Source organism: Microtus oregoni, unplaced genomic scaffold (genome assembly GCF_018167655.1).
Source record: "Microtus oregoni isolate MIOR12 unplaced genomic scaffold, Mior012 000031F_ref0000149, whole genome shotgun sequence".
Lineage (NCBI taxonomy): Eukaryota > Metazoa > Chordata > Mammalia > Rodentia > Cricetidae > Microtus > Microtus oregoni.
In genome coordinates this window covers 15,068,272-15,095,606 of record NW_024543090.1, presented here as the reverse complement: position 1 = coordinate 15,095,606, position 27,335 = coordinate 15,068,272, and the positions used below count along the sequence as shown (strand labels likewise).

The window sequence follows — 27,335 nt, the reverse complement described above, 5'->3', positions numbered from 1 at the left end:
TTCCTCCATTGAAGGGCATCTAGGTTGTTTCCAGGTTCTGGCTAAGGACATTGAGCCTATAATTCGTGATCCTAGAGAAGCTAAATAAGAAGGTGAACCCAAAGAAAAACATACAGATATCCTCCTGGATATTAACTTTCATCAGGCAATGAAAGGAGACAGAGACAGAGTCCCACATTGGAGCACCAGACTACAACCCCAAGGTCCAAATCAGGAGCAAAAGGAGAGAGAGCACAAGCGAGGAACTCAGGGCCATGAGGGGTGCACCCACACACTGAGACAATGTTCTTTTGGGAACTCACCAAGGCCAGCTGGACTGGGTCTGAAAAAGCCTGGGATAAAACCAGACTCACTGAACATAGCGGACAATGAAGACTGCTGAGAAGTCAAGAACAATGGCACTGGGTTTTGATCCTACTGCACGTACTGGCTTTGTGGGAGCCTAGGCTGTTTGGATGTTCACCTTACTAGACCTGGAAGGAGGAGGGAGGTCCTTGGACTCCACACAGGGCAGGGAACCGGGTCTGCTCTTAGGGCTGATGAGAGAGGGGGAGTTGATTGGGGGAGGGGGAGGGATATGGGAGGCGGTGGCGGGGAAGAGACAGAAATCTTTAATAAATAAATAAAAAAGAAGAATTCCCCCCCCCCCAAAAAAAACCCAAACAAACAAAAAAAGAATTGCGTGTTTGCAGTCTAATCTAGAAGCCACTAGGTGGCAATGTTGTAGATTTTGGCAGCCATAGTGTGTGTGATCCGTAAGGTATTGTGTCTTTGATGGAATTATGCATATTTCTTCTGTCGCTGAGAAGTAACCGCAGTAATTGCAATTTCATTTTAAAATAAAACTTTTTTTAATGGCGAAAGATACAGTCTTATTTTACTACAAGGACTCAGTACCTTTAAACACGATCAGTTACCTGGTTTCTATACTATATTTATGATGATGTAGACATGTTAACCAAATGGAAGCTTCCTGTCCTAGATAAGTCCAGATCACACATATTCTTCTGTGTAAAGTTTGGGGGAGACAAACAGATAAACATGACTTCTTTCCAGGCGCGAAAGCAGTCCTTAGTAATCACCCCATTACCTTTGGATGTTGGTGCCATCACTCAAGACAGCACTGGGCGAGCAAACCTGTGATTGACTGCTGAGCCCTGTTCTGAGCCATCTGAAAGGATGTGTATATGAGTGGGGCTGGCTGAAACACGCAGCACCAAGCTCTACACTAAACATTCTCATCAGTCCTGGTCTCTTATTAGTGTTCCCAAGGTCCTTCTAAAGCAAAATGGCTCAGAGAAGAAACAATTTGAGAGAATAAAGTAACCACTGTAGAATTATACATTTACCTAAAAATCATGTATTATATGATACTTATTCCCAAAATAGCTTGCAAATGCTACACAGGTGTCAAGTTCTTCCATCATTAAACAAACAACAAGAGAAAGAGACAATAAGTAAATATAAGAGGAACCATGAGATAATTGCAAGAAGATACCAATTAAAACCTCCATACAGGGATGGAAAGAGATGACTTAGAGGTTAAGAGCACTGGCTGCTTGCTCTTCCAGAGGACCTGGGTTCAATTCCCAGCACCCATATAGCAACTCACAATTGTCTGTATCTCCAGTTGTAGGGGATCTGATACCCTCACACACACACACATACACACACACACACACACACACACACACACACACACACACATACACAGGCAAAACACCAGTGTACATTAAATAAATTAATTAATTAAAAACTTTCTACAATGGAACTAGAAAATAGTACATTGAGTGATGTAACCGAGACCCAGAAAGACAAACATCACTTTTCTCTCATCTGTGGTTCTTAGTTCCAAATCTTCAGATGTGAATATGTGAGCATTTACACCCTGAAGTAACAACAGAAACCAAGAAAGTTAACAGTGGCCCTGGGTGAAGCCTAGAGAATGGAACAATAGGATACAGGTAAAGTAAAGTGGGAAATGGGAACATATGAGGATGGGGCTTTATCTGCTGGAGGAGAAGAAGGTCATTACAGGAGGAGAGGGAGGAAGGCACAAATAATACTAAGGATGTTTGATAAAGTCTCAAGGACTCATTTTATATTTACCTAAAATTATATGCAAATGTGTGTGTGCATGCATGCAAGTGTGTGTGTGTCAAATCAAATTATTTCATTTGGGCTGACAACGCTCCACACAAGAGCCATAGGCTAACAAAAACCCTAGTGCCTGGCATGAGAAACCACCACTCAAACTGTTGGTCGGGGTAGTCCAAGTAACTCCAAACAACATAGGTTATGATTGTTACTCTTGTTGCCTCTCAGAGATCGAAAATATCAGACATGGGACTTGAAAGATCCAAGCTATATCTAACCTAAGAGCCTCCTCCCTGAGAATTAGCTTTCATAGTACCAGAAGAGGCTCTGCAAGCTGCCAAGGGAGGAGAGCAACCAAAAGTCCTAAACAGCTATGATTCTATGAACCCACAACAATGACCAGCATGTCGAGACATCCCTATAAATGTAATAGTGGCTCTCATATCTTGGTGGTGACCATCAGCTGTCTAATTAAGGTCAATCCCACAGGAGGGAAATTGTGTCTGGTACTAGAAATCTAGCCAACTACTCAGAGCTAGCGAGGTCATGGATTTTAGAAGAAAACCTATGACTGTCACTTTACCAGACAGTATAATTCCTAATGCATTGTAGTATTTACCCTTAAACCCATAGTTAATTGTAGCTTTCATCCCACATCAAAAACAAACAAAAAACAGCAAAAAATTTTTCTTTGCAGCAAATGGAGACCTCAGAAAACCACAACTGATTACAATGCAGAGGTCAACTGCCCAGCTCCAATGGACAGAACTACAACATAACACACGTACTTCAGTTTCAGGGAACATGTGGAAGAGAAAGTGGAAAGACTGTAAGAGCCAGGGGACCAGGAAGTTTGCAGTGAGGTGGTATCTCCTAGAAATATCAAGGAAGTGACATCCATGATAACACAACAATACGGCTCCCTAAACAAGACTGGAGAAGGAGGGCCTTCTTTCTATGTATCATTAGTTAAATAAAGAAACTGCCTTGGCCTTTTGATAGGGCAGAAAATTAGGTGGGTGGAGTAGACAGAACAGAATGCTGGGTAGAGGCAGTGAGGCAGACTCCATGAAGCTCTGACCCAAGATGGACGTAGGTTAGAATCTTCCCAGTAAGCCATGGCCCTGTTGTGATACACAGATTACTAGATATGGGTTAAAGCAAGATGTGAGAGTTAGCCAAGAAGAGGCTAGATATAATGGGCCAGGCAGTGTTTAAATGAATATAATGTCTGTGTAATTATTTAAGGCCTTAACCAGGAGGCCGGGAGCTGGGCTGTGGGAAGCGACTGGCCTCTCCTTTTTACTACACAAGACCTGATAAATGATAATACCAATAGATATACTAATCCAGAAGGAGGGAATGTCATAGGGTCCTACCCCTAGACAGAGAACTATAACAGCTAATGACTACTCGGAGAGAGGGGGGATTGGCTTTCAGGGATAAGCCCTCTAATTGAACAGACTCAGCAGGTTTATTTATGTATTTATGTTTAAACACACACATACACACATGTGTAACAATAATACTCAGGAAAAAGAGTTAATCAATTTGAGAAGGAATAAAGGGTACATGGAAGGGGCTGGAGGGAAGAAAGGGAAGGAGGTCATATAATTATATTTAATCAAAAATTCAAAAAATTGTAAATAAAAAAATCCTTAAATGAAAAGCAAATAAATAAAACCAAAGAAAAACCTCCTCACAGTTGTTGAGAATCCAAAGAGGAAGTGATAGCTGGGCCAACAATTACTTGGTGTAACTTATCAGAAAAACAACTATTATGCAAGATGCAGAGGTCAATGCTGGTCCCACAGAGTGCTCAAATATTCATCAGTCTTCCCCCCTTTTTAGAATACATGATTGCTACTGTTGGAACATCAAATGGGGCTCTTGATTGGGATTTCCCGAAAGTGGTCCCCAAGGCTAAGCTACTATCCTAGGTTGTAGCAAGTCTGCTGTTGTGATGTTTTTCTATTTTATTTGGTGAGATATAAAGTGTTTCTTTTGCTCACCAGCGCCTTGGCACAAGGGGAAATGAGTTATTACAATGGCAGAGACTAGCACTGGGTATGAGGTCATGCTGACATGAAGTGAGTGCCCAAAGCCTCAGACTCGGTCTCCTTGGTGAGAAAGTAAGAGACAACAAAAGCCATCTCGACAGATTGCTGCAGTTGAGTGAAGCAAAGCGCCCCAACTGTTAGGTCACACAGCACCACTTCTGCTCCCCACCAGAACCTAGACTCTTCCCCACTGAGATTGCCAGTGGAAGACAGTATACTCTAAACATTTGCTTCTTTAAGGTCTTAGGGTCTACATGGTGATTTCGTGTGTGTGCTAGCTAAGTTTATTCTTCACTGTGACACTGTAATCTGAGAATTGCATTATCAGAAGTATTTCTAAATCCGAGCAGACACTTAAGGACATGAAGTGATAAAGCCAGTGTTTAGGACAAGGTCTTCTAACCTGAAGTGCAATGATCCCTCCACTTCATTCAGAACTTGAAACACATACATTTTACAGTGACTACAGGTAAAGGTACTATTGCAAAACTAGGTCTCACGCCTCTCGCATAATAATGCAAAACTGAAGCATATGTGTATGTAGATGTATTGTTTTTAAAAGCAGTAACTGCATTAATGGAAGTTTAACACAGAAATGTATATACTGTCAGGACAGCAAAAGTAAATTAGGAGATTGTTGCTCAATATAATGACTACAACTTTAGAAGTTATCAAAACCCAGCTTCTGGGAAATACAACTTAATGTATTTTTTAGCTCTTCTTAAAGAAACCAGTGACATACAGAAAGGGAATTTCCACTTGTGGATATGAAGGTGGTTACATAGAACTCCTTTATCCCCAACTTCTACTTGATCTGAAAGGGCCTATGGTAATCACAGGACCTTGAATTCCCCCGGAGTAAAGGAAAGAAAGGAAGACCCAGCCCTTTCACTGCGAGTTAGATCTTAGTAATATTTGAATGTTTACATAACTCAAGGCCTTGCTCAAGTTTGTAAAAATGAATTTACATTTTAATCCTTGGTCCAATAAATCAATGAAAGAGTCCAGTCTCACATGCTTGGGGTGGGAGTGGCCACATGAGTGTATGTGACTTTGTGTGGGTGTGTGTCTAAATTTTTGTATTTTCACAGAGCATTTAGGAAGGGTTGACAAGATTTGCTTAACATCTCTCTAAACTATACTAGCTATCACTGTTTCTCACTGGGTGAAGTTCTGAGAAACTGCTAAAAATCCAAGGTGAGAGATTATCTTTTAATATTTAGAGTTAAGGAACCAGGCAGAACCCCCACAATACAAAAGTGGAAGCAGAAAGATCAGGATTCAAGGTGATTCTTGGCTACACAGTCACTTGGCACAGAGGCTACACTATGCTTCAATGAGATCCTGTTAAAAAAAACAACACTGAAGGAAAGGTTTTGATTTTCCTTTCCCCTTCCTTCCTTCCTTCCTTCCTTCCTTCCTTCCTTCCCCTCCTTTTTTAAATATGGTATCATTAGATAGTCCTAGCTTTATCTGAGCTGGAACTTATTATGTAGACCAGGTTGGCCTCAAACTCACAGAGATCTGTCTGTTTCTGCCTCCTGAGTAGGGGGATTAAAGGATGTGCCACTATGTTAGAATTTTTAAGACTTGAAATGCAAACACCTACTTATTGTCGGATTCTGACAATAGTCTTAAGACATGATTGATATTTGGTCTTACCCTTTGGTTATGGATGGAGGATACTTCATGCTAGGGTAATTTAAGATACAGATTCCTTATCTTGTCCTGGGATGAACATATAGATATTCTGTAATAGAAAGCTAAGGGACCAACTTAAAATAGAGAACTAGATTTTAGTAACAGGGAAGAAAAGATAAGAGGTAAAGTACTATGATGATTAATAATGATTGCCAACGAAGGATCTAGACTCACTGAAGAGACAAACCTCTGGGTGTTCCTGTGAGGGATTATCCAGAACAGGTTAATGAGGTGAGAAACCCACCCTGAATGTGGACCTTACCATCCCCATGTCAGTGCCAGCATGGTACAACTTCCTTCCAGAGGCACAAACCAAACTTTTGTAGGTGCTGCTATTGATACACACTCCAAAAACAGACTAGAAACCAGACTTAAGCAAGACATTAGAGTGACATCATCCTACAAAGCCAAGATAGTCTGCTATCCAACTTTCCTAATTTTACTGATCTAATGGATAGAAAATGAAATTTCAATGTCATTTGCCTTGCACATCTTCTAACCTAAGAATCAAATATTTTCCTACATTGTATGAACAGTTTCTACAACTCTCCCAATCACAAGCTTTTTCTTCATCGATCAATGCCTGGGAACTCGTGTGGTAAAAGCTATAAATTTTGGGCTTTTTTAAAATTACCATTATAATACGAAGGTATACAGTACTTAAGTGTTTTGTTAAGCTTTTTAAAATGAAGAGTGGAGATTTAATTTTGTAATATGCTTTTTTACCATGGGATCCCAAGCAATGATCATGCGAATTTTCCCATTGGATCCATTGAGAGTGATATACAACTATACGTTGATTTTCTCATATCTATCTTCATATTCTGGGAATAATTTCTATTTGGTCATGCTGGGAATAATTTCTATTTGGTCATGCGTGGAATATTCCTTTACACTGTGTGAATAACTGCCACTGTGATAGGGTTAATAAAGAAGCTGACTGGCCAATAGCTGAACAAGTAGAAGTTAGGCGGGACTCGCAAGAAAAGGAGGAGTCTCAGAGTTGCAAGGAGATGCAGAGGAAGCAGCAGGTAAACTTGACATACAGAGAAAAGGTGCCGAGCTATGTGGCAGAGAGTAGATAAGAAATGTGTGTTAATTTAAAATGTAAGAGCGATTGGCTGAGCATTTGTAATTAATAATAAGTCTCTGTGTGGTTATTTGGGAATTGGCTGGAGGGACAGAAAAGTCCACCTACAGTCATGGACTAGTAGCTTTACAGACTTTTATAACAATGGTGAAGTTTGTCTATAGACCTCTTTAATATTTTTCAAATACTGAGATATTTTTCTTTTTGTAACTGATTATTGAGGCAAAAAGCAAAAAGATACCTAGAGTTACTGAGAGCCAAGTAGATGCCTGGATTTTACTAAAAACAGTAAATTAGAGATATCAGGATGGGAAGAAAGTGGTATAAGGTATAAGGAGGAGGGAGGGGGAGAGAAGAGAAGGGAGAGAAGGGGAGGGATGGGGAGGCTGAGGAGTAGGAAGAAGAGAAGGAGGAAAAAGACAAGTGGGAGAGGAGGAAGGAATTTTCTTCAAGGGGTAAATATGAGCTCTCTGAATAATTTATACATGCATATGAGAGAGAAAGAGAGAGAGAGAGAGGCGAAGAGTCATCAGAGACCAACTTTTGGGACTCTGTTCATTCTTGTCACACCTTGTGTGTGGGATCTTGGGACAGACATCAGGTCTATGTGCAGGCCCCTCTACCTGCTAAGCCACCTAACAGACCCCCAAAATATCCATCAGTAAATACGAGCCAAACTAAGCTTTTCAGATAAGTCTCTACTGAGGTAGCTTTCCACCTTCCAAAGACCAGGATCGCATGTGCTCCGTTTTGTTGATGACAGCAGAAGCCGGCCCCGCTAGCACCTTCTTGAGTGTATTGAGAGTCACCAGTACACCTGGCCTAGGAGCAACACAGTGTGCCAGCCACTCTTCTTTCCTCCACGGGCTGTGTGATGATTCCTTTCCTTTCACAGCCCCCCCCCCCCCCCCACACGACTGCTTCTTTTCCACAACCACCAAAACCCACGACTCAGTTTTACTTCTATGGCCTTGAGGTTATAATGGAGAAGCTGCCTGTAGTCGGCTATTGTTCTGTTTAAAGGGTCAATTATGACAGTGTTATCTGACTTGAAGACTTTTAGAAAAGAATTTATTATATGCATATATCCAACAAAGGTGTTTTTATATGTAGGAGGCCTAAACAGCACCGTGGATTATAGGCTTCTAGATCCTACCATAGTTCTCTAACTCTAAAAGGATTTAAACAGGAAAGCCACAGAGGGAAAAATGAAAAACCCTCTAGGGACTTCCCCCAATTCAGGATGTTTGTTTACAAATTTAACAGAGAGGGATAAATATTTGTCATAGATCACGATAAGACTGTACCACAGGCTCACAGAGAGTGAAAAGTGAGGGTCAGACAGCCATAGTCTCAACTGTCGTGGAGGGCTTAGCTATCTGTACCCTGCCTGCACTCGATGTGGGAAACCAGTTACTGGTTCTGTTTCATTTTTAGCTTGGTAAAATTATTGGAGTTTTGAATTATTATTATCCTTATCATTATTACTATACAGAAAAGTTTCCGGACATTAAGAAGAGTATTGTCTTAGCTGGTCAAACAACCACAGAGAAAGCAGTGCCAGAGTTGCTCAATCAGAGTCAGGTTGAAATTTATCACCGCTCCCGGGTAAGAGAACATGAGATAAGGCCAAGTGTGGGAGAGCGCTGTATTAGGGCCAGTTCTAGTTACAGCCTTCCCTGCCAAAGCTATAAACACAAATGGCCAATTTAACAACAAGGAAAGACCACCTATAAGATCTAGACCTAGGATCTAATCAGTTGCTCTGTGGCTTCTTTCAATTACAGGATCCCTGCTATGTTTATGAGGACTTTTAATGTGAGCATCATGGTCTTGAAGGCCATACCATTATTGGCCATGTTTGATCTGAGGGTGGGAAAGCACGAGCTCAAAGAAAACAAACCAAGGCCTGCACACGGTTACTTAGAGCTGCACTGTAAATTGGCATCCACGAGCGCCTACTGTGCAAGAGAAGGGAAAAGGTTCAGACGCCACAGGGATCGCAACCCAGAAAGTTGGTGCCATTAAAAGGTCCTTTCTGTTTCGCTCAGGAAATGAAAATTAGTTGAGAATGAAAATTAGTACCATGGCTGTGTCAACACTACTTAAGGGTGTTCTGAGAAAGGAAGGATGATCAAGATAAACACATCGTCTCATTCAAGTGTGGCAACAGGATATGATTTACAAATGGAAAATTAGGCCATCATGATTGTTACAAAAACTGAATTGCTGCTTATATTCAAATAATTCCAATCACGAATCAACTGAGTCACAATGCATGTGATTTCTCAGGCTTAAAAAAAAACATCTAATTGCTTAAGATTCTATGAGTGAGAAGACTCCTAAACAGAAAACTAGCTTGCTTTTGTCTAACAGAAATTTAGTCTAGCTAAATGCTCTCTGCACAGGCCCTTGCCACAGTTATGCTTCTGATATGACCCTTTACTCAGCTCTCTGATACTTGAGGAATCTTTTTATTCTACATTTTTCCTTTGGACTGTCATGTGCATCCCTATGTCTTAAACCACTAAGTTCGTGGACTGCTTGGTAGCCACAGGCAGCTCTATGGCCCAACACAAACCTGTAAACTTTCTAAAACATTGTAATTTTTTTTTTATTTCTTTTTGTAACTCAGTCGCAGGTTTCTTGAGTATAAACATGACAGCATCATGTTGCAGTGTCACGAAGCTCTCTCCCACAAGCCCAGTCCCTCTACCCGTGTGCCCCATATGCACATCAAAGGTAGCACGTCCAGAGTTTATCTTACTCTCTTTCTTGTACGTATCCAGCCAGTCATCTGTGCAAGAAAGGGAGAGTACCTTCTCCTCGGGTTTTGCTCTATTCTTGCAATGCACCTAAAATAGCTCATTTATATGATTGTTCCTCCCTCCCTCCCTCCCTCCCTCCCTCCCTCCCTCCCTTCTTTTACCATCGTTATTTTTATTCAGGCTCTTTGAAAGTCTCTTGCTCCTTCAATTCGTTTTATATTATTGATAATTATATTTCCTAACAACAAAAGAAAAAGTGATCTCCATCATTCCCCCACTAACGAGGTCACAGCCCAGCATGCATTCGCCATTCCTGTCCATAATATTTTTCACTATTGTCTGTTGGGTATAATATGAATCCCAGGGTCTTCTAGTCCTAGGGTGAGTCTCTCCTCCTTACAGTTCTCTATATCTTCACATAAACTCAAAGATCTGGTCACACCCAGTCTCAGCCCTTCCCTGAACACATCACATCTTAGATTGTTATGAGAGTAGCAGTGTTCTTTCTGCCCAAGTGGAATTCTTCTGAAGAGCAGTGCTCATCACTAGAGGGCCACCAGGGGACACCATGAAAAGGAGGAACTATTTCTCATAGGATGCCGACCATAGGACGCTTGGTGAGTGTTTGAGATTGTAGCTTCTGCCAGCAGTAACACCTCTGGAAAAGCCTTACCAAAAAGTATTTCCTTTCTTAAATCTCCTCCCCAGCTCTGCCTGGAGTATTGGGATTTCCTCCTCTCTGATCCAAATGCCCAGTCTTCTACCAACTCCAAGACTGATGGAGATTTCACGTTTCAACCTTTTTGATATCGAGGTATATCTTATGAGCTACACATCCCATCTTGGTTAGCAGCTATCTTTCCCTTAGAAGCACAGGTAATAGTAGCTACTCATGAGAATGTGAAATCAGATAAGTGTTATTCTAAATTGCCATAAAATATGATTGTCCAAGGTCAATAATGCATGTTTGTGGTGGGCAAAGAATTGTATATTTTCTATTAAATAGAGAAACAGCTTTTTTTTAAAAGTATCCAGCAGCAGTGGTGCACACCTTTTATCCCAGCATTCAGGAAACAGAAGCAGGTGGATCTCAAGTTCAAGGCCGTCCAGGACAGCCAGAGCTATTACAGAGAAACCCTGTTTTGAAACAATCAAACAAACACCAAAACCCAAAACCAACAACAACAACAACAACAACAACAACAAACTGAACAAAAAAAGTAGTACTGTCTTCTTCCTGTGTTTCCATCATGACATACTGCCTAAACACAACCCATGGACAATGGAGCCAAGTAAAACTAAAAACAAATAAAGAAATCTTTTTTTTTCTTTTCTTAAAAAGAAACTACCCTCTAGTCCCCATAATAAAGAGATATTTCATTTGTGTGTCTAGCAAGCGAGCAAAGCTATAGCTTCTAAACCATTATTTAGGCAAGCATTGTGCATCATATAGGTCTCAGTTATATACTGCAGGGCGACAAAAGCATGGCCTCATGTGTACTGTGTCCCACTGTCACCTGAGCAGCCTGAGCTGGCAGTCAGACATAGAACTGACGAGGGTGCAGGGTGAGTCTGTGAACCTCTACACTGTGACAATGTTGCCGAGAAGGCAGAGGGGTAACCGGAAGGGCGTGGGAAAGAAGGCCACCCACAGAATTTCAGGTTGTCTGATAGTTACAAATGAAAAGAGGAATAAAAAGATTAATGCTAAGGCTATATTTCACTTATGTTACCCAATAAATGAAGATACAATCACTTTACAATGCAATGCATATTAAGAAAGCAGAAAGAAAGGATTTTCCCCGATTTAGTCATATTGGAGTTGCAACACATGGCCGATGTCTGCTGTATCAGACAGTGCAAGTCCAAGCTGTTTTCATAAACTCAGCTAAATAAAAAGGTAATAACAATGCATTACTTCTACAGTAAGCATTGTACCCCATCATGCTGGGAGCATTTAAAATTCCCACAATATTCTTAAGTTTGAAAAAAACAGAACATAATATTCCCTCCAAATTCATTTTTGTGTCTTGTTTTGGATAATTTCTTTTAAAACATGATTTGAGACAATTCCTGGTATCCTTTTCACCTTCCCTAAAAGGGGGCTGGCTATAGCCCATCTTGGTCTAATAAGAAAGTCCTTGGTACAGATGTAAGACTAGAAATCACTTTAGTTAGAATGATCAGTATCTCACATATAGCAGATTCTGAACACATATCTTTGAATAGTCATTAAAAAGTGAACTAAAGTTGACAACGGCAATCTATTATTTGAAATCCACAATGGCACTATCTGGAGGGTGAGAACTGTTCCATTTCTCGTTGGTTGATCTAGAACTTGTTTTGGGTATTAAGACTTAGAATAGTGGGTTACATCTTCTGAAGTTGTAGGCCAATGGGGTTCCATAGACCCACAAGAATTAGAGGCTACTGCAAATACTCTTAGTTACCTTCAGAACCTGTTGGTGGGCATGAAATCCAATTGAAAGCCGAGGGGCTATTGGCATTTGATGGCTACCGGGAAAGAAAGAGTCAGTTTTCTTTAATGATGGATGTGACCTAGTAGGGCAGGCCCCATTCCTGTGTGTAGTTAACCAACACAAACTGGATCCAACGGATCTTTTAAAAAGGAAGAAAATATAAAAGTTAAATAAGTAGGAAAGTGAGGATATAGAGGATGGATCTGGGTGAAGTTGGGAGGAGGACTAATATGATCAAAATACTCTAATTTTTTGAAATTCTCAAGTACTACTTTAGGACTTGCTTTTTTGAGCTGAGGAAATGCAGTAAATTTCCAAAGCATGAAGTTTTCAAGGTTCTAATCTATTCATATCTACCTCTTTTCATTAAATTATTAGAATTCTCTATGTATAAAAAAAAGATTTTAAGGCCATTAAGATATACAGGCAGAAAAATATTCCAATATATACATGTTAGAATTTTCCAGATATAGAATAATAGGAATTTTTTTAAAGAATAGAATTTAAGCCATAGGTACCTCATTTCAAGTTCATTTTACATATGTGAAAAGAAAGAGTCTTATGAATTAAGCACAGCAAATGGAAGTATCTTCTGGCTATGGGAGCATCTACACATAATAATAACCACAAAGCAACACATTTACCTTGATGACTCTCATAAAAAACCTACCTAGTCACATGCACACAGAACAAAATATCTCAACCTTTGCTCTCAAGGTGGTAACCAGCCTGATACACTACTCGCAACAAACATGAGGATCAGCAAGACCAACTCTGCCTTCTGCCTTCACGAAAACAAGGCTTTGCCACAGAGGAAAGAGCAGTGATCTCTGCACAGAGAGAGCAGCCGGGACGGGGGTTCCTGTGACTCATGGACTGGGAATTTCTCTGCTAATTTCCAAGGTGGTTTGGCCATACTTCGTCAATTGACCCAACTTAGCAGCCTTTTGTTGATGGTGTGGTATCATGTGGCCTTATTCAGTAATAGAAACAGCATGTTGAAATTTACCCAACAGTTCCCGCATGCATTTCCTCTGGCTTTCTAGTAAAGAAGAAAGCTCACTCCAAAAACTCCATACTTATTTTTCTTTCAAACCTTAAACTGAATTCAGGAAATTAAAATAGGAAATACGTAAAAGCATTGTATTTTCCTGTTCACTAATTGCGATCAGTAAAAGCTTTCCAGTTCTACCAAAAATATGGAGGAAGGAGCTGGAGAGATGGCTCAGTGGTTAAGAGCATTGCCTGCTCTTCCAAAGGTCCTGAGTTCAATTCCCAGCAACCACATGGTGGCTCACAACCATCTGTAAAGAGGTCCGGTGCCCTCTTCTGGCCTGCAGACATACACACAGACAGAATATTGTATACATAATAAATAAATAAAATAAATACAAAAATATGGAGGAAGGCACAGAACAGGCAAAGGTTTCTAAGTAAGTGTTGCATCTCCTGGGTATGCCAAAGAGCCAATGGGTGCTGGTTAGTGGGATGATGACATTCATGGGGCCCCAGTTTACCTCTCTGTAAAGGAATGGAAAATATAATACAACGAACAACAAATTTCATGTTTCCAAGTTTCCACCCTCATGAGACCAGGAATATATTCCTTGCTGACTTCTCAGGGCTGACCACAAATCGGAGTGAGCTGCGGGGCTACGTAAGGCTTGTTCATCCACACTGTGATCACTTAACGTGGACCCAGGTCACCTGTGTGTAAGCCTTGCACATCCACACTGTGATCAGCTAACAAGGAGCAAGGACACCTGTGCTCTAGAGGTGACAGAGAAGTTTGCCTTCAAAATATTTCAAAAGCAGGAATGACAATGAGAAATGTGTGAAATGGTCTCAGAAGGTGATACAAAGATACAGGGCAAACCCATCTACATGGAGGATGGAGCCACCACGGGAAGATGGACCATGGGCCAGGGGTGCTCTCTGTGGCCATCAGGGATTAAGTGGCAATGGGAGCCTCAGAGAGAGTGCTGTCAAGAAGGCTCTTGAGTGTCCTTGATGTGCAGCTGAGAAAGCCTCCTACCTTTCTGGAAGAAGTCCTCCAGCTTGTCCTTGAAAGGCTGCAGATACTCCTTCGGGGACTCCTTGCACACCAACTTCATCTGTTGCTCACTTGCTGCAAAGAGAAGTATAGAACAGACTAAATCAGGAATAATTACTTGCTGAGATCCTGTTTGGGCCCAGTGTTATGTTATCAATTGTACAGATTCCGTATCAATCACAGTCTAACCAAACTCTATGGGAAAAAGTAGCACATTCTGTACCTCTATTTCAGAACAGGGATATGTGTAACATTTAATTTTTCTTTTAGCCATTCATAAAAAAGATCTATAAGTTGTGTCAGGTAAAATATTCTGCTTTTTTTTTCCCCCTCAAAATAGAGCGGAGAAGGTACCTAAGGACTGATCCCAGGGAAGAAAGGCCCCTGGCCTTCTGCAGATTCATAAACCGAAAAGGATCTTGCTGAAGTTCCCACAATTCCAAACTCTCCAGAATCATCAAGTTAAAGAATCCTCATGTTCATGGACACTCCAGTCCAGGTTAGGAAGTACTGCATGATCCTCATGCATCTCAGAACAAACAAAGGTCATTGTCAAGATGAAAGTGCTGAGAGTCGGCCTAAGTCCTGCCATAGAGAACAGGACAGAGAACACTGGACCTCGACTGGCACACACTAGCTCATCTATCCTCACCCAAACTACGAGCTCAGAGTAGAAAATCATTAATAGTCAAACTTGCCTAGTGACCCACAGATGTGGGACATTGCAAAACTTTAAAATAAACAGAATACAAAATATAGAAATAAACCTACATGGAGGCTTTGCAGGAGAAATAGATAAATATAAGGAACAGGTGACATGTAAGATTGATTTGTTTGACCAATGAGGAAAAGGAGGGAGGGACCTGAGTTCAGGGTGATAATACTATTCTCAGAAAGCAATGGGACACCCTCACACCACTCACCTAACACTTTACTGACACATGAATAATATCCCTTGGTTTGCTTCAGACAAGACACCTAGAATTTATGACAAATTATTGTTTTGATAATCAGGATGCCTTGAACCAAAATGTTCTGATTTCATTACATATAAATCATCAGAATCAAGAGTTCACTGTCTCTAGGAGTGGTTAGCTCAGGCAAAAGATGTGTTTTCTGAAAAGCTTCTGTATCCTGAAAAGTCTCTCTGCCGACACAATTCAAATCAGACCAAATCAATGGGATTAGAAAAATCTCAGGTTTAATGGCTACAATGTTCCCGGATGATTTTGCAGCCCCCACAGAGAGGAGATGGGAAAGGAAGACTGGAAAAAAAACCCAAGTCTATTTTCTGGGGAGGGGCAGTTTCAATACCCCGTGGGAGTGGTCTTGTGCATCTCTAGAGGGGGGGGACATTATTTAGTGAGAGAGATGGGGGAGGGGGCTTGAAGTGGAGCTGAACATTCTAGACTCTTTGGATATATGAATGTCAGGGGCTCGGGTGAAGCTTTCACCCTAACATTTTTTATATGTTTTTGGCCATAGGCTTCAAGTATTGGTCATGGCTGGAAATTACTAATAGACCCTTGTCTAAGACACCAAATTAAACCTTGGATTTTTATCCTAAGCAGATTATGCTGCCTAGTTAAAATAAAATGAGAAACACCTAGATGTGTGGTGTACACCTGCAATCCGAGAGCTTGGGAGGCAGAGGTAGGTGGAGCTTGTGTGTACACAGAATGTGCCAGCCTGGCCTGGCACCATATGAAACCCTGTCTTCAGGGGCGCGTGTGTAGACAAATGTATACTTTATATCTTGGAAGAATCTATAAACAAGAAGGCAAGACATTCTGAATGTAAGCCATTGGGAAGGACCTTTATCTACATCAGGAACATTCTAAGCAACCATTTGGTGTTTTTACAAGCAAAATGACTCGCTATCCTCTGCAAAGAGTCACCTGACACTTCTTCTGTCTGGGACCGTCTTGCCTTGAACTCCTGTTGAGTCTCTAAAGAGCTCATGTTGCAGGAGGGAGTTAGCACACCTGGCTTCACACTTTCCACTTGCAGTAGTGGCAACCAGATTTCTAGACTCTTCAACTATGCGGAAAGACTAGGAGATATGCTTGGGGAGGGAGCATGATTCGAAGCCATCTTGTGTGGTTTTCTAAGCGCATCCTCAGGGTTCCAGGCCTTCATTGTAGGGCAGGGTTACTAGGTCACAGTACAGGAGGGTTACTAGATCACAGTACAGGAGGGTTACTAGATCACAGTACAGGAGCACCCTTATTTGGGCTTCTACCATCATGGCTGCTTTCAAAGACTTCTGGCTAGAGCTTAAATAGACTATCTACTGCTATTCAGACAACTGTCAGGGCTGGCTGGGAAACCTGCCCATTAGTCTTCAGACTTTAACTAAATTCTTTTTTCTTATAGTTCACCAAGGTGAAAAAATAAAAATCTTATTTTGGAACAAATAAATGGATAGCAGTTTCCTTAAAATCAGCCAAACCATTTCAAAATATTTGCTTCTGGGACCAGTGAGATGGCTTAGTGGCACTTGCCACCAAGCCTGTTGCCCTGAGTTTGATACCTGAGCTCACGTGGTTGAAAGGGAGAATCAACCCTAAAAGTTGTACTTTGTCTTCTTCACGAGCTCACACACAAATAAACATGCATGTATCCACAGAACAAATAAACACGTAGGATTTAAAAGCAAACAAAAACATAAATATTTGAACATTTTTAGCTTTCTTTGATAGTGTTTTTGATCTTCTTTCTAAAAATACTCTATAAATTCTCCACTATTATCAAATTTCTCCCAGTTTTCCAAGTATAAATAATTTGGACAACGGTAAACATCCTTCCTGATATAACTTATCTTTCTGAAACAGTGAAACAGAAATGCTCTGAGCTTGAGCTATGTCAGAGGACAGAGAAAAAGGGAGAGGCAGTTGTAGACAGAACTGAGACACACTTTAAAGGCAGAATAAACAGATCTGGATTATGGACTCAGGGTAGGGATGAGGGGTGACAAAGCCATAATGGGTGATTCCAAGTCCACCTAAAAGGGATTAGTATATTTAAAAAAAAACACTCATTTGTGTGTGTATTTTCAATGTGTGTGTACATGCTCAATATGTGTGTTTATGTGTATGTGCATGCATATTGAGGCCAGAGAATGACACTGATATCTTCTTTTCACTCTCTGTCTTATTTTTCGAGACAGGGTCTCTCACTGAATCAAAAGCAGGCCAGCCAGCTCTCAACCCCCAACCCATCCCAACCTGTCCCTGTTTTTCCAAGCACAGGGACTACAGACCCAGTACTGTCACGCCAGACTTTTACATGGGTGCTCGTGACCTGAGCTTAGGTCCTCATATGTATCTGGCAAGCATTTCTCTGGCTGTGTCACTTCCCCAGTCCCTGGCTTAGTGAATTTTCATGATCTTAGCACCACCCATCACCTCACCCCAGGAGGCATAAGCAAGGTAGCAAAGATGATCATATTGACTATGCATTTCTAGAGGAGATCAGTGCACAGGCAATTGGTCAAAAAAACTTTGAATGAGCTCTGTTTTAAACCATCATTTGACAATGAATGTTCAGAGAGGCATACTTTTCTCCTGATATGCAATTATGACTCTGAGAAAACCTGAAGTATAAATCACTAGCTCTTGAAATTCAAAAATCCCTCACTGACATTAAAATTCCAGTAACAATTTTTAGAACTGCTTTTATGAGCACAAATAGTAAGTCATGTTATCAATTTAGAAAACGAGATATAACTGAAAGCATGAGGTTGATTCCTTGAAGGTCACTTCACATCAAAGTGTAGCTTAAGGAAGCGCTGGTATCCATGGTCATCGAAGCATGACTTCTACTTTTCTTGAATTGAAAAGATGGGTTATTGCAGCTCTTCTTTTGTCCTGGAAGCAGTAACAGATGGAATGTCCATAAAACGGTTCAAATTTTATGAGCCATGTCACAGAACTGTAAAAAGCATGAGCTCGGACCAAGGCTTCCCTGGACTCAGGTGTGCTGTGGCACCTTTCTTTCTGCATGACAAGAGATAATGCATAAAAGTCGTCTGTAGAATGTGTAGCATTAGCAAGCAACTGTAGGAGAAGGGCCAGCTTGTTTGTCCCAGCCACCTGGCTAGCTTAGACCCGAAATAATCACACAAGAACTATACTAATCAAACCACTGCTTGGCCCATTAGCTCTAGTTGCTTATTGGCTAACTCTTACATCTTAATTTAACCCATCTCCATTAATCTGTGTATCACCACGTGGCAATGGCTTACCGGCAAAGTTTCTGCATGTCTTACTCTGGCGGTAGATCCATGGCATCTCCCTGACTCTGCCTTCTTCCTCCCACCATTCCATCCAGTTTTCCCTGCCTACCCAAGTTCTGCCCTATCAACAGGCCACGACAATGTCTTTATTCATTAATGCTAATCACAGCACAGAGGGGACTCCCACATCAAGCAACTTTGAACAATATTATTTGTTATTATGATAATCTAGTAAACTTGGTCAGGAAACATTTCACAGTGGGGAGATTACAGTGGATGGCTGAGGACTAAATGCTGACAAAGCTGAGTGCTCAGTTTACAGAGGTATCACACAGCAGAGATCTCCTGTTTAGAAGATGGAATTAGGCTGGTTACAGTCCAAAACCCAAGAGAAGCTAGGTAACAAGGAGAACACTAAGAGAGACACACAGGAATCCCCTTGGAAGGGGAAATAGATAAGATCTCCTGAGAAAATTGGGAGTACGGAGAGGGCAGAAGGGAAGGTAGAGAGAGAAGGAAGGGAATGGGGAAGAGAACATGAGGGAAAGGAACGACCAGTATGGGGGAGGACAGAGAGGGAGAGAAAGGAAAGAGCTATCTTTATTGAGGGAGCCATTAAGGGGCTAGCAAGAAACCTGGCACTAGGGAAATTTTTGGGAATCCACAAGGATGACCCCAGCTAAGACCCTAAGCAATAGTGGAGAGGACACCTGAACTGACCTTACCCTATAATCAGATTGATGACTACACTAATTCTCATCATAGAATCTTCATCCAGTAACTGACGGAAACAGATGCAGAGATCCACAGCTAAGTACTGGGCCGAGCACAAAGAGAGGGAGGGGTGATAATATGAGCAAAGGGGTCAAGACCATGATGGGGAAACCCACTGAAACAGCTGACCTGAGCAAGTGGGAGCTCGCTGACTCTGGACTGACAGCTAGAGAACCTGCATAGGACCTAACTAGGTCCTCTGAATGTGACTGACAGTTGTGTAACTGGGGCAGTCTGTGGGGTCACTGGCAGTGGGACCAGGACTTATCCCTGCTGCTTGAACTGGCTTTTTGAAGTTCAATCTCTTTTGAGGGATACCTTGCTCAGCCTAGATATAGGGGGAAGGGCCTTGGTCCTACCTCAAAGAGATGTGTCAGACTTTGCTGACTCCCCATGGGGAGCCTTACTCTCCTGAGAAGTGGATGAGAGGAAGGAGGGAAGAGCAGGAAAGGAGGAGAGAGTGAAAACTGGGATTGGTATGTAAAATGAGAAAAGATTGTTTTAAAATAGATTAAAAGGGGGGGGGATAATGCCTCTCATTCCCTTGCTGAGATCCTACCACCTATTGTGAGAATTCACTGAAGAATTCCAACAAATCCCCTCCTCCCCCATACACACACCAAAAACAAACAAAACCAAAAACACAAAAAAGGTGAGCTGGCTTACAAAATCATTCCCCACTTCTTTGAGCCTCCTGGTTTTGAAATCAGAAAATAAAAGCAGTACAAATGACAGCGGTCCCATGGGTCTGCTGGGAGGACATCTCTGCACCCCCACACAGGCTGGGGCTCCCGTGCGACCTGCTAGAATTAAACTTCTCCACAGGATCAAAGGGGAAGGCTGCCCTCCAACTGCCCCTGCACAGCTGCATGTTCCGGTGGCCAGCAGCTCACATACTCCAATTTATTAACTTGGCTTACCCAAGACTCTTTCTAACAGACAAACGGGAGACCTAAGACTAATTAATGATGACACTGGAGACTGGAGACGCACAAAGAGGCGAGGTCATGGACAAATCCGTAAATGCCACTCATTGTCCAACCCGAAGACGACTACACAGTCTTGCCAGACCACCAAAGTTGCCTTAAACACAGTCTCTGCCAGGACCTCCAACATTAAAACCAACCAAGTCTGTCTTCTTTTTTTTCCTTTCTGTAAAACTTTCAACTATAAAAAACATAAGTTTTTAAAGTTGACTACTAATAAGTGGTCACTGTACGGGGGAAGTGTAAACTGATACACGATGGAATCGTAGAGAACTACTAAAATCGGACTTCCATTTAAAGGCTGGGGACTTGTGACTTCTTGCAGTGAAAAAAAAAATATGTTCTTGAATGTTTCAGGATTTCAAATGTCAAACTTCTAAGGTCAGATTGGTGGCTTTCTATTTTTGACTTCTGATCTCTAAAAATGAAGCTCCTTGAGGCATGTTAAAAAGCAAAAGTAGGTTAGAAGGCCATAGAAGCAACTCTGATACAATTGGTCAAAATCATATGTATTTTGTTTCAAAGTACATGGGAAATTACTATTAATTGCTTTGAGGCTGCTATCTAGACTCAGTTAGTCAGAATGCATTGTGTGTGTGTATATGTGTGTGTGTGTGTGTGCCCGCATGCGTGTGCATGTGTGTTACTGGGAATTGTATTCAGGAGGTGGCAAAGTCAGAATATATTTACTTAGGATGTATGCTTTTCCAGTTTGGAATTGTTTCCTCTCTGCTTACTTAATTCCCAACTAGGAACCTTCATGGTTCCATGGTTCTGTGTTGGTTCTACTCATTCTTAAGTTTTATAAGATCTGTCTTTTCCACATGCTCCATGCTTGAAGGGCCAACATTAAGGATTGTCATAGCAACATATAAAATTGTTTGCTTATAAGACATTTTTGTGTTGTATCAATGGGGTTTAGGTGAGAGAGAAATGGATCCAGGCTGTTAAGAACCTAGGATGCTTTGTGAAGAATTTAATTACAAAGGAATTCATTGAATAAATACATCAACTTGATAAATGTCTGCTAAGCTCCTATGATGTGTGTGAGTCTGGACCAGATACGGGGGAGATGTTAGTGACAGAGCCAGTCTCCTTCCCTCAAACACTGTAGGGCGTGCACCACGAGTGCTTCTTGTATAGCACGTAGTGATGGATGTTCCTAGTAATTAGAACTGCATGCAAATGTACCACCACTTTTTTCCTGAGACACACCTTTACCCTCATCATTTTAGCTACAGGAAGCACAATATTCTCACCAGTGCTTTTCACAGTCAAGTAATATATGTATATGTGGATTTTCTTAAGAGTGACAAATTTTTTTTTTAGTTTTAGTTCCCAAAATAAACTTTGGTTAAAATAAACTTTATGTGCAGGTATATTTAGAAATCAAATCTGAATAATAGTTTAACCTACATACTTTATAATGACTATCTTTGACCTAAACTATTAGCTACAGTATTCCCAATATAATAAGATGCTAAAACAAAAATAGTATATCTTACTTTGAAAGCAGCAACACAGAGACTTCTACATAAAGTCAAATGCAGATTTTAAATTAATAAACTATTAAAAAATTTTCATGTGCTTGTTAAAGGCTAGCATTGATGAGATGGTCCTGCTTTGTGGGTCTTCCATATCTTCCTTATGTCTTTTTCTATATGTCCTTCCCTACTCTGTCATCCCTCCCTCTCTCCTTCCCTCCCGCTCTTCTTTCTCTTCTTATACAGTGCTAGAGATGGAACTCAGGGCCTTAAAATACTGGAGAAAAGGTCTAGCACTAAGCTACATCCCTAACATGCAAATATGTAAATATGTATATATACATATATAATGTGCATATATTATACCTTTAAAGGCTATATAGAAAAGGCAATGTAAAGAGAGATTTCAACATGATTTAAATGAAAGCCAAATGATGCACTCTTAAAATAAAGCATGTATTTCTTGTGCATGAGTTTTCATAATCACATTATCAACATTTAACAGCATAGTGTGGTAATGGGTAGTAGTGATGTTAACAGAAATCTTAGGTCAGAGATGGGTGGGAGGAATAAAGGGAAATTCTATTCTAAGAGAAATACATACAATACAGATTTGAAGAACACCGCTTTGTCAATGGGGGGGGGGGGGTCAAGAAGCCCGCCAAAGGCCACATTTTCAGGTTCAATTTAGACAGCTGTACACCAATGACCAAGTTGTGAACAATCTATATGCAACCAAAGATGTTTCTTTAGCTGTGGCTTGGGGATTCAGCTGGTACGAGCAAATTATTTCTACCAAATACTATCAATGCAAAAGTAAATATTTGTTCCTAAAGTTGTTAAAAAAAAACCTGGGATAAAACCGGACTCGCTGAACATAGCGGACAATGAGGACTACTGAGAACTCAAGAACAATGGCAGTGGGTTTTGATCCTACTGCACGTACTGGCTTTGTGGGAGCCTAGGCAGTTTGGATGCTCACCTTACTAGACCTGGATGGAGGTGGGTGGTCCTTGGACTTCCCACTGGGCAGGGAACCCTGATAGCTCTATGGGCTGACAAGGGAGGGGAACTTGATTGGGGGAGGGGGAGGGAAATGGGAGGAGGTGGTGGGGAAGAGACAGAAATCTTTAATAAATAAATAAACGGAAAAAAATGCGAGTGGGCAACTGTATACTAGTAAATAAAACACAGGGCTTAGAAACATGCACACTGGATCAGGATATTGCTTACCTCCAAATACTATAGATATCATTACACAGACTGTTAGATGTATGTACTTCTTTATACCAGTACACAACATATAGTACCTCTTTCTCCAAGGTTAAATAGAACATTACATTGCATCGACAGCTTTAGCACATTCCATAAAGTAGAAATAACCCAACTGTCTACTAATGGATAAATGAATAAATAAAATGCATTTATATTCATAACGAGATATTATTTGAACACAAAAAATAATGACATGTTTATACATATTGCAACATAAACCTTTGAAAACATGATATTGAGTTAAAGAAGCCAATCATAAAATACTATGTACTATATGATTCTATTTGAAGTATTTGAAACAAACAGAATCAAAAAGACAGTATAGATTAAGGTTGCCTAGGGCTAAAAGAGGAAGGGATATGTATGGGGGGTGCTGACTAAAATTTGCAGTATGGTTTTCTAGAGTAGTGTTTCTCAACCTGTAGATTGAGACCCAAAGGGTCACATATTAGATATCCTGCATATCAAATATTTACATCAGAACAGTAGCAAAATTATAATTATGAAGCAGCAATGAAATAATTTTATGGTTTGGGGTCATCACAACATGAGGAATGTATTAAAGGGTCATAGCATTAGGAAGGTTGGGAACCATTGATCTAGGCAGTGGATCTTTTCTCAAAAATAAAAGAAAGAAGGTTTTAAGAGTATTCTTTTGCAAAGTACAGCGGTCAAAGTATATCATGTATATATATTTGTATTTTGCAATAATGTTTTAAAACTCATATTTTAGTCTTTTGTTGATGGTGTTTGGTTTGGTTATTTGGGATTGTTGTTACTGTTGTTTGCGAGATGAGGGAGGTAGTTTGGGTGTTTTGAGAGACAGTGTCAGAATGGAACCTAGGCTGGCCTTGAACTCATTATACAATCAGCCGTTGCCTCTCCTGAGCACTGGACCACTGGGGTTCATGCCATTATAGCCAGCCCGTTATTAATTTTTTGAAATTTGCATGTGCATGTATGTGTACTTGCATGAGTTTGTGTGCACTGTGTACATGCAGGAGCCTACAGAGGCCAGAAGAGATCATCAGATCCTCCAGAACTCAAGTTGTAGATGGTTGTGAGCCCCCATGTGGGTGCTGGAACCTGAACCCAGGTTCTGCATAAGTACAGTAGAGCTTGTAACCACTGAGCCATCTCTGCTATTTGTGTTTTAACTTTTTAAATGCTAACAAACTTCTAATTTATTTGTATTGCTTGTGGTTCTCCTGTCAAGTTACAGTTATTTTTAGTAGAATTTTGTTAGCAGTTTTTGCTATCTTTTGAAGGTAGACTATCAAGTTTGATTTTTCAAGTATTTGAATATCACAAGCTTGTTTCCCACTTCTGATCTGCAGGCTAGTTCTGGCTCACATATACCGTAACTGTGATGAAAGTCATAGTTGCAACTAAGGTTCTAAAATTCACCTTCTAAAAGAAGCACAAATAGGATATTTTTCTTAGACCTGTTCATTTTAGTCTCAGTTTGAATCTGACAACTACCTTTTTGTTATTTTGATGAAGAAAATATAATTCATCCATTTGATATGTACAATTCAAGGAATTTAAGTATTTTCACAGAGCTGTGTAGCCATAATGAGCTTTTAGAAAATTTTTATTACTCTAGAGCAGTGGTTCTCACCCATCCCGATGCTGTGATCCTTTAATACAGTTAAGAACTATAAATTTGCTGCTGTTATGAATCTTGATGTACATATTTGATATCCAGGATAGCTGATATGTGACCCCTGTGGGGTCATGACCCACAGGTCGAGAACCACTGGTCTAGCTGGTCCTGAGCATACCACATGGTCCTGCCTCGGCCTCCCAAACTGATGGCAGTGACAGATACATCTCATCTATGTATTCTCAGATTTCCATATACTCTACTGGCTGAGGAGTTATTCATATATCTCTGACTTTTAGTTTCTTGCTATAAAAGTCTAAGGCTAAGTATGCTTTAATCCAACACTCTGGAGGCTGATCTCTGAGTCTGAGGCCAGCCTGGTCTATATATTGAGTTCCAGGCCAGCCAGAATGACCAGGACTAAATAGTGAAACCCTGACTCAATTTTTTTTCCCCCTAAGGAACAAAATATACAGATACAAACGTTTTATACATTTGGGTAAACACTAACCCAAATCAAACAGGATTTATCTACTTAATATAGTAAAGTAACAGAAATACCGGCTAGTTAATACATCATTCAGGATTCTGTTTGTTTTGTTTCCAAGGATAGCTACACAATAACAACAGCCATACAAACTCTTTGGATAACTGACATTTTTGATGTGTGTGGTTTAATCAATAAATCACTGACAAATTCTTTTTCTAATTGAACTATCTTAAAAAAAAAAACCTGCTAATACTTAGCCAAGCGGTGGAGGAAGAGGCTGTGGATGTCGGTGAGTTTGAGGCCAGCCTGGACCACAAAGCAAGTTCTAGGACAGCCAGGACTGTTACACAGAGAAACCATGTCTTGAAAAAAAAAATGCCAGTATTTATCCTTGCATTTTTTTTTTCCTTGAAGAAACTTTACCCCCAACAAGACACTGAAAATGTCCTCTGAAATTACTAGGTCACCCATTCTTTGCTTAGTGTGGGAGCTAGCAGCAGGACTCCCTTGCACGCTGCTTCCTCTTTTGTGTCCTCCTGGGAGTTGTAGCTCCCAGTTTTCTCTGTTGTCTTTGCTGCCTGAGCTTTCTGGCCCCTCCTGGTGGCTGTTAGGGACTGTGGACACCCAGACTCTGAATTTCCTGTGACCCCCTGCCTACAGGACTGCTTGCAGCTGCTCGGAGCAAATAACTTGTTTTGCAGCTACTCTGAGCACAAGACTCTCAGGAGTTCCTGATGGCAGGGGAGTGGTTTCTGGTGGGCTTGCAGCTGAGATTTAGGGCATGGCCATTAGTCAAGGAGACCCTATATGAGCTGCCCTGGACCACAATAAAAGGGGTATTCTTGACTGTCTGTGTTCCTTGCCCGACTTGCGAACCATACTGTAGCGTGTAGTGTATAGAGCAAGTGTTGCACTACAGATGCCTTCCTTATATTTGGCCATTAAATGTGAATATTCTTTTGGGTTTTGTACAAGGTTGCTTTTCTTGCCATGGTATGCAATCTCATCCCAATAAACATTTCAGTGACCATCTACAGGCTGCCCAATATCATGTGTCTTGCCTATAATTTCACATCCTGGTGATCTCTTGGATTCACTGATATGTATTATTTGTACCTCCTGAACTGTTCTTCCTAAGCACACTATTTATTGTCCCTGATTTGTCCCTATACTGGAGGCAAGTAGCTGTATAATATCTGACAGTACCAGCCCCTATTTACATCCACAGTGGCTTCCATAGAGTTTGTCTCTAATTACTCAACCAGCCCACATGGCCCTAAAGGTACTGGCTCCTGCTCTCTCCCATCCATGATTCCCCTTTATTATTATTATTATTATTATTATTATTATTATTATTATTATGTGTGTGTGTGTAGATATAGATAGATTACACATCTCTAATGGATCAAACTCTCCAATGAGTTCTTGGAATCATGTCCTCTGCCTTCCTTGAATACAAGTCTAGATAGGTATTATTTGATATCCCAGCTTCAGGCAATGAGATGCTATCTTTCACAGGAGAGGAAGAGTCTGATTCACCTTAAGAAGGTGAAGTGGTTATAGACAGGCAAGGGCAAAAGGACAGGAACAAGTGACTTGGTGAAGAATGGCTTCTGTGAAACTGACCTCACAACTCCACTAAAGCCTCCCGTGCTCACACTGCTTGCTGTGGGTGTGTGCTGTGAATAGAAATGGAAATGTGCTTAGAGTTGGCACAGAGCAAAGAGGCTTCATAAGGAGGAAGACGAGCACCAATGTCCCCCTGCCCCCTTTTTGGTGAGACAGCGTTTCTCTGTGTAGCTTTGGAGCCTATCCTAAAACTCACAGAAATCTGCCAGCCTCCGGCACCTGAGTGCTGGAATTAAAGGCGTGTGCCATCACTGCCCAGCCCGATGCACTTTTCTAGTAGCCCTTAGCATCCTATGGACATGGGATGTTGTGGTGAGTAGCTTTTAAGTCACAGATGCAAGATGTCTTAGCCTTACTATGATCGCATATTGGACAAATACTCATCTATTGAAAACTTGTGTTGGAATTATCTGCTGTGCGCCACCATGCAGCACATTGGAGACAACTGCCCAACAAGGCCCACATTCCTCTTCATCAAACTGTGTGTAGCCTAGTGACAGTAAAACAAAAACCAAAAACAAGGACGAAAACAAAACTAGGAAATCAACACATTACATTATAATGTTGTGTCATGAAACACTGGATAGGGCCTTCTTAATGCATAC

At 40.9% G+C, this 27,335-nt stretch overlaps 1 protein-coding gene across 5 annotated transcripts in view; it reads right to left on the bottom strand.

Moving 5' to 3' along the window:
* The window catches only part of Fmn1 (formin 1), a 368,593-nt gene that overhangs the window by 65,119 nt on the left and 276,139 nt on the right, over positions 1–27,335 (bottom strand). For 4 of the 5 annotated variants that reach the window (XM_041678896.1, XM_041678897.1, XM_041678900.1 and 1 more), the window contains one exon: positions 14,232–14,324. In XM_041678896.1, the coding sequence (XP_041534830.1) occupies positions 14,232–14,324 (93 nt within the window). Of the gene's footprint in view, positions 1–14,231; positions 14,325–18,157; positions 18,248–27,335 lie in introns of those variants that run through there. The other variant, XM_041678898.1, reaches the window with a different exon arrangement.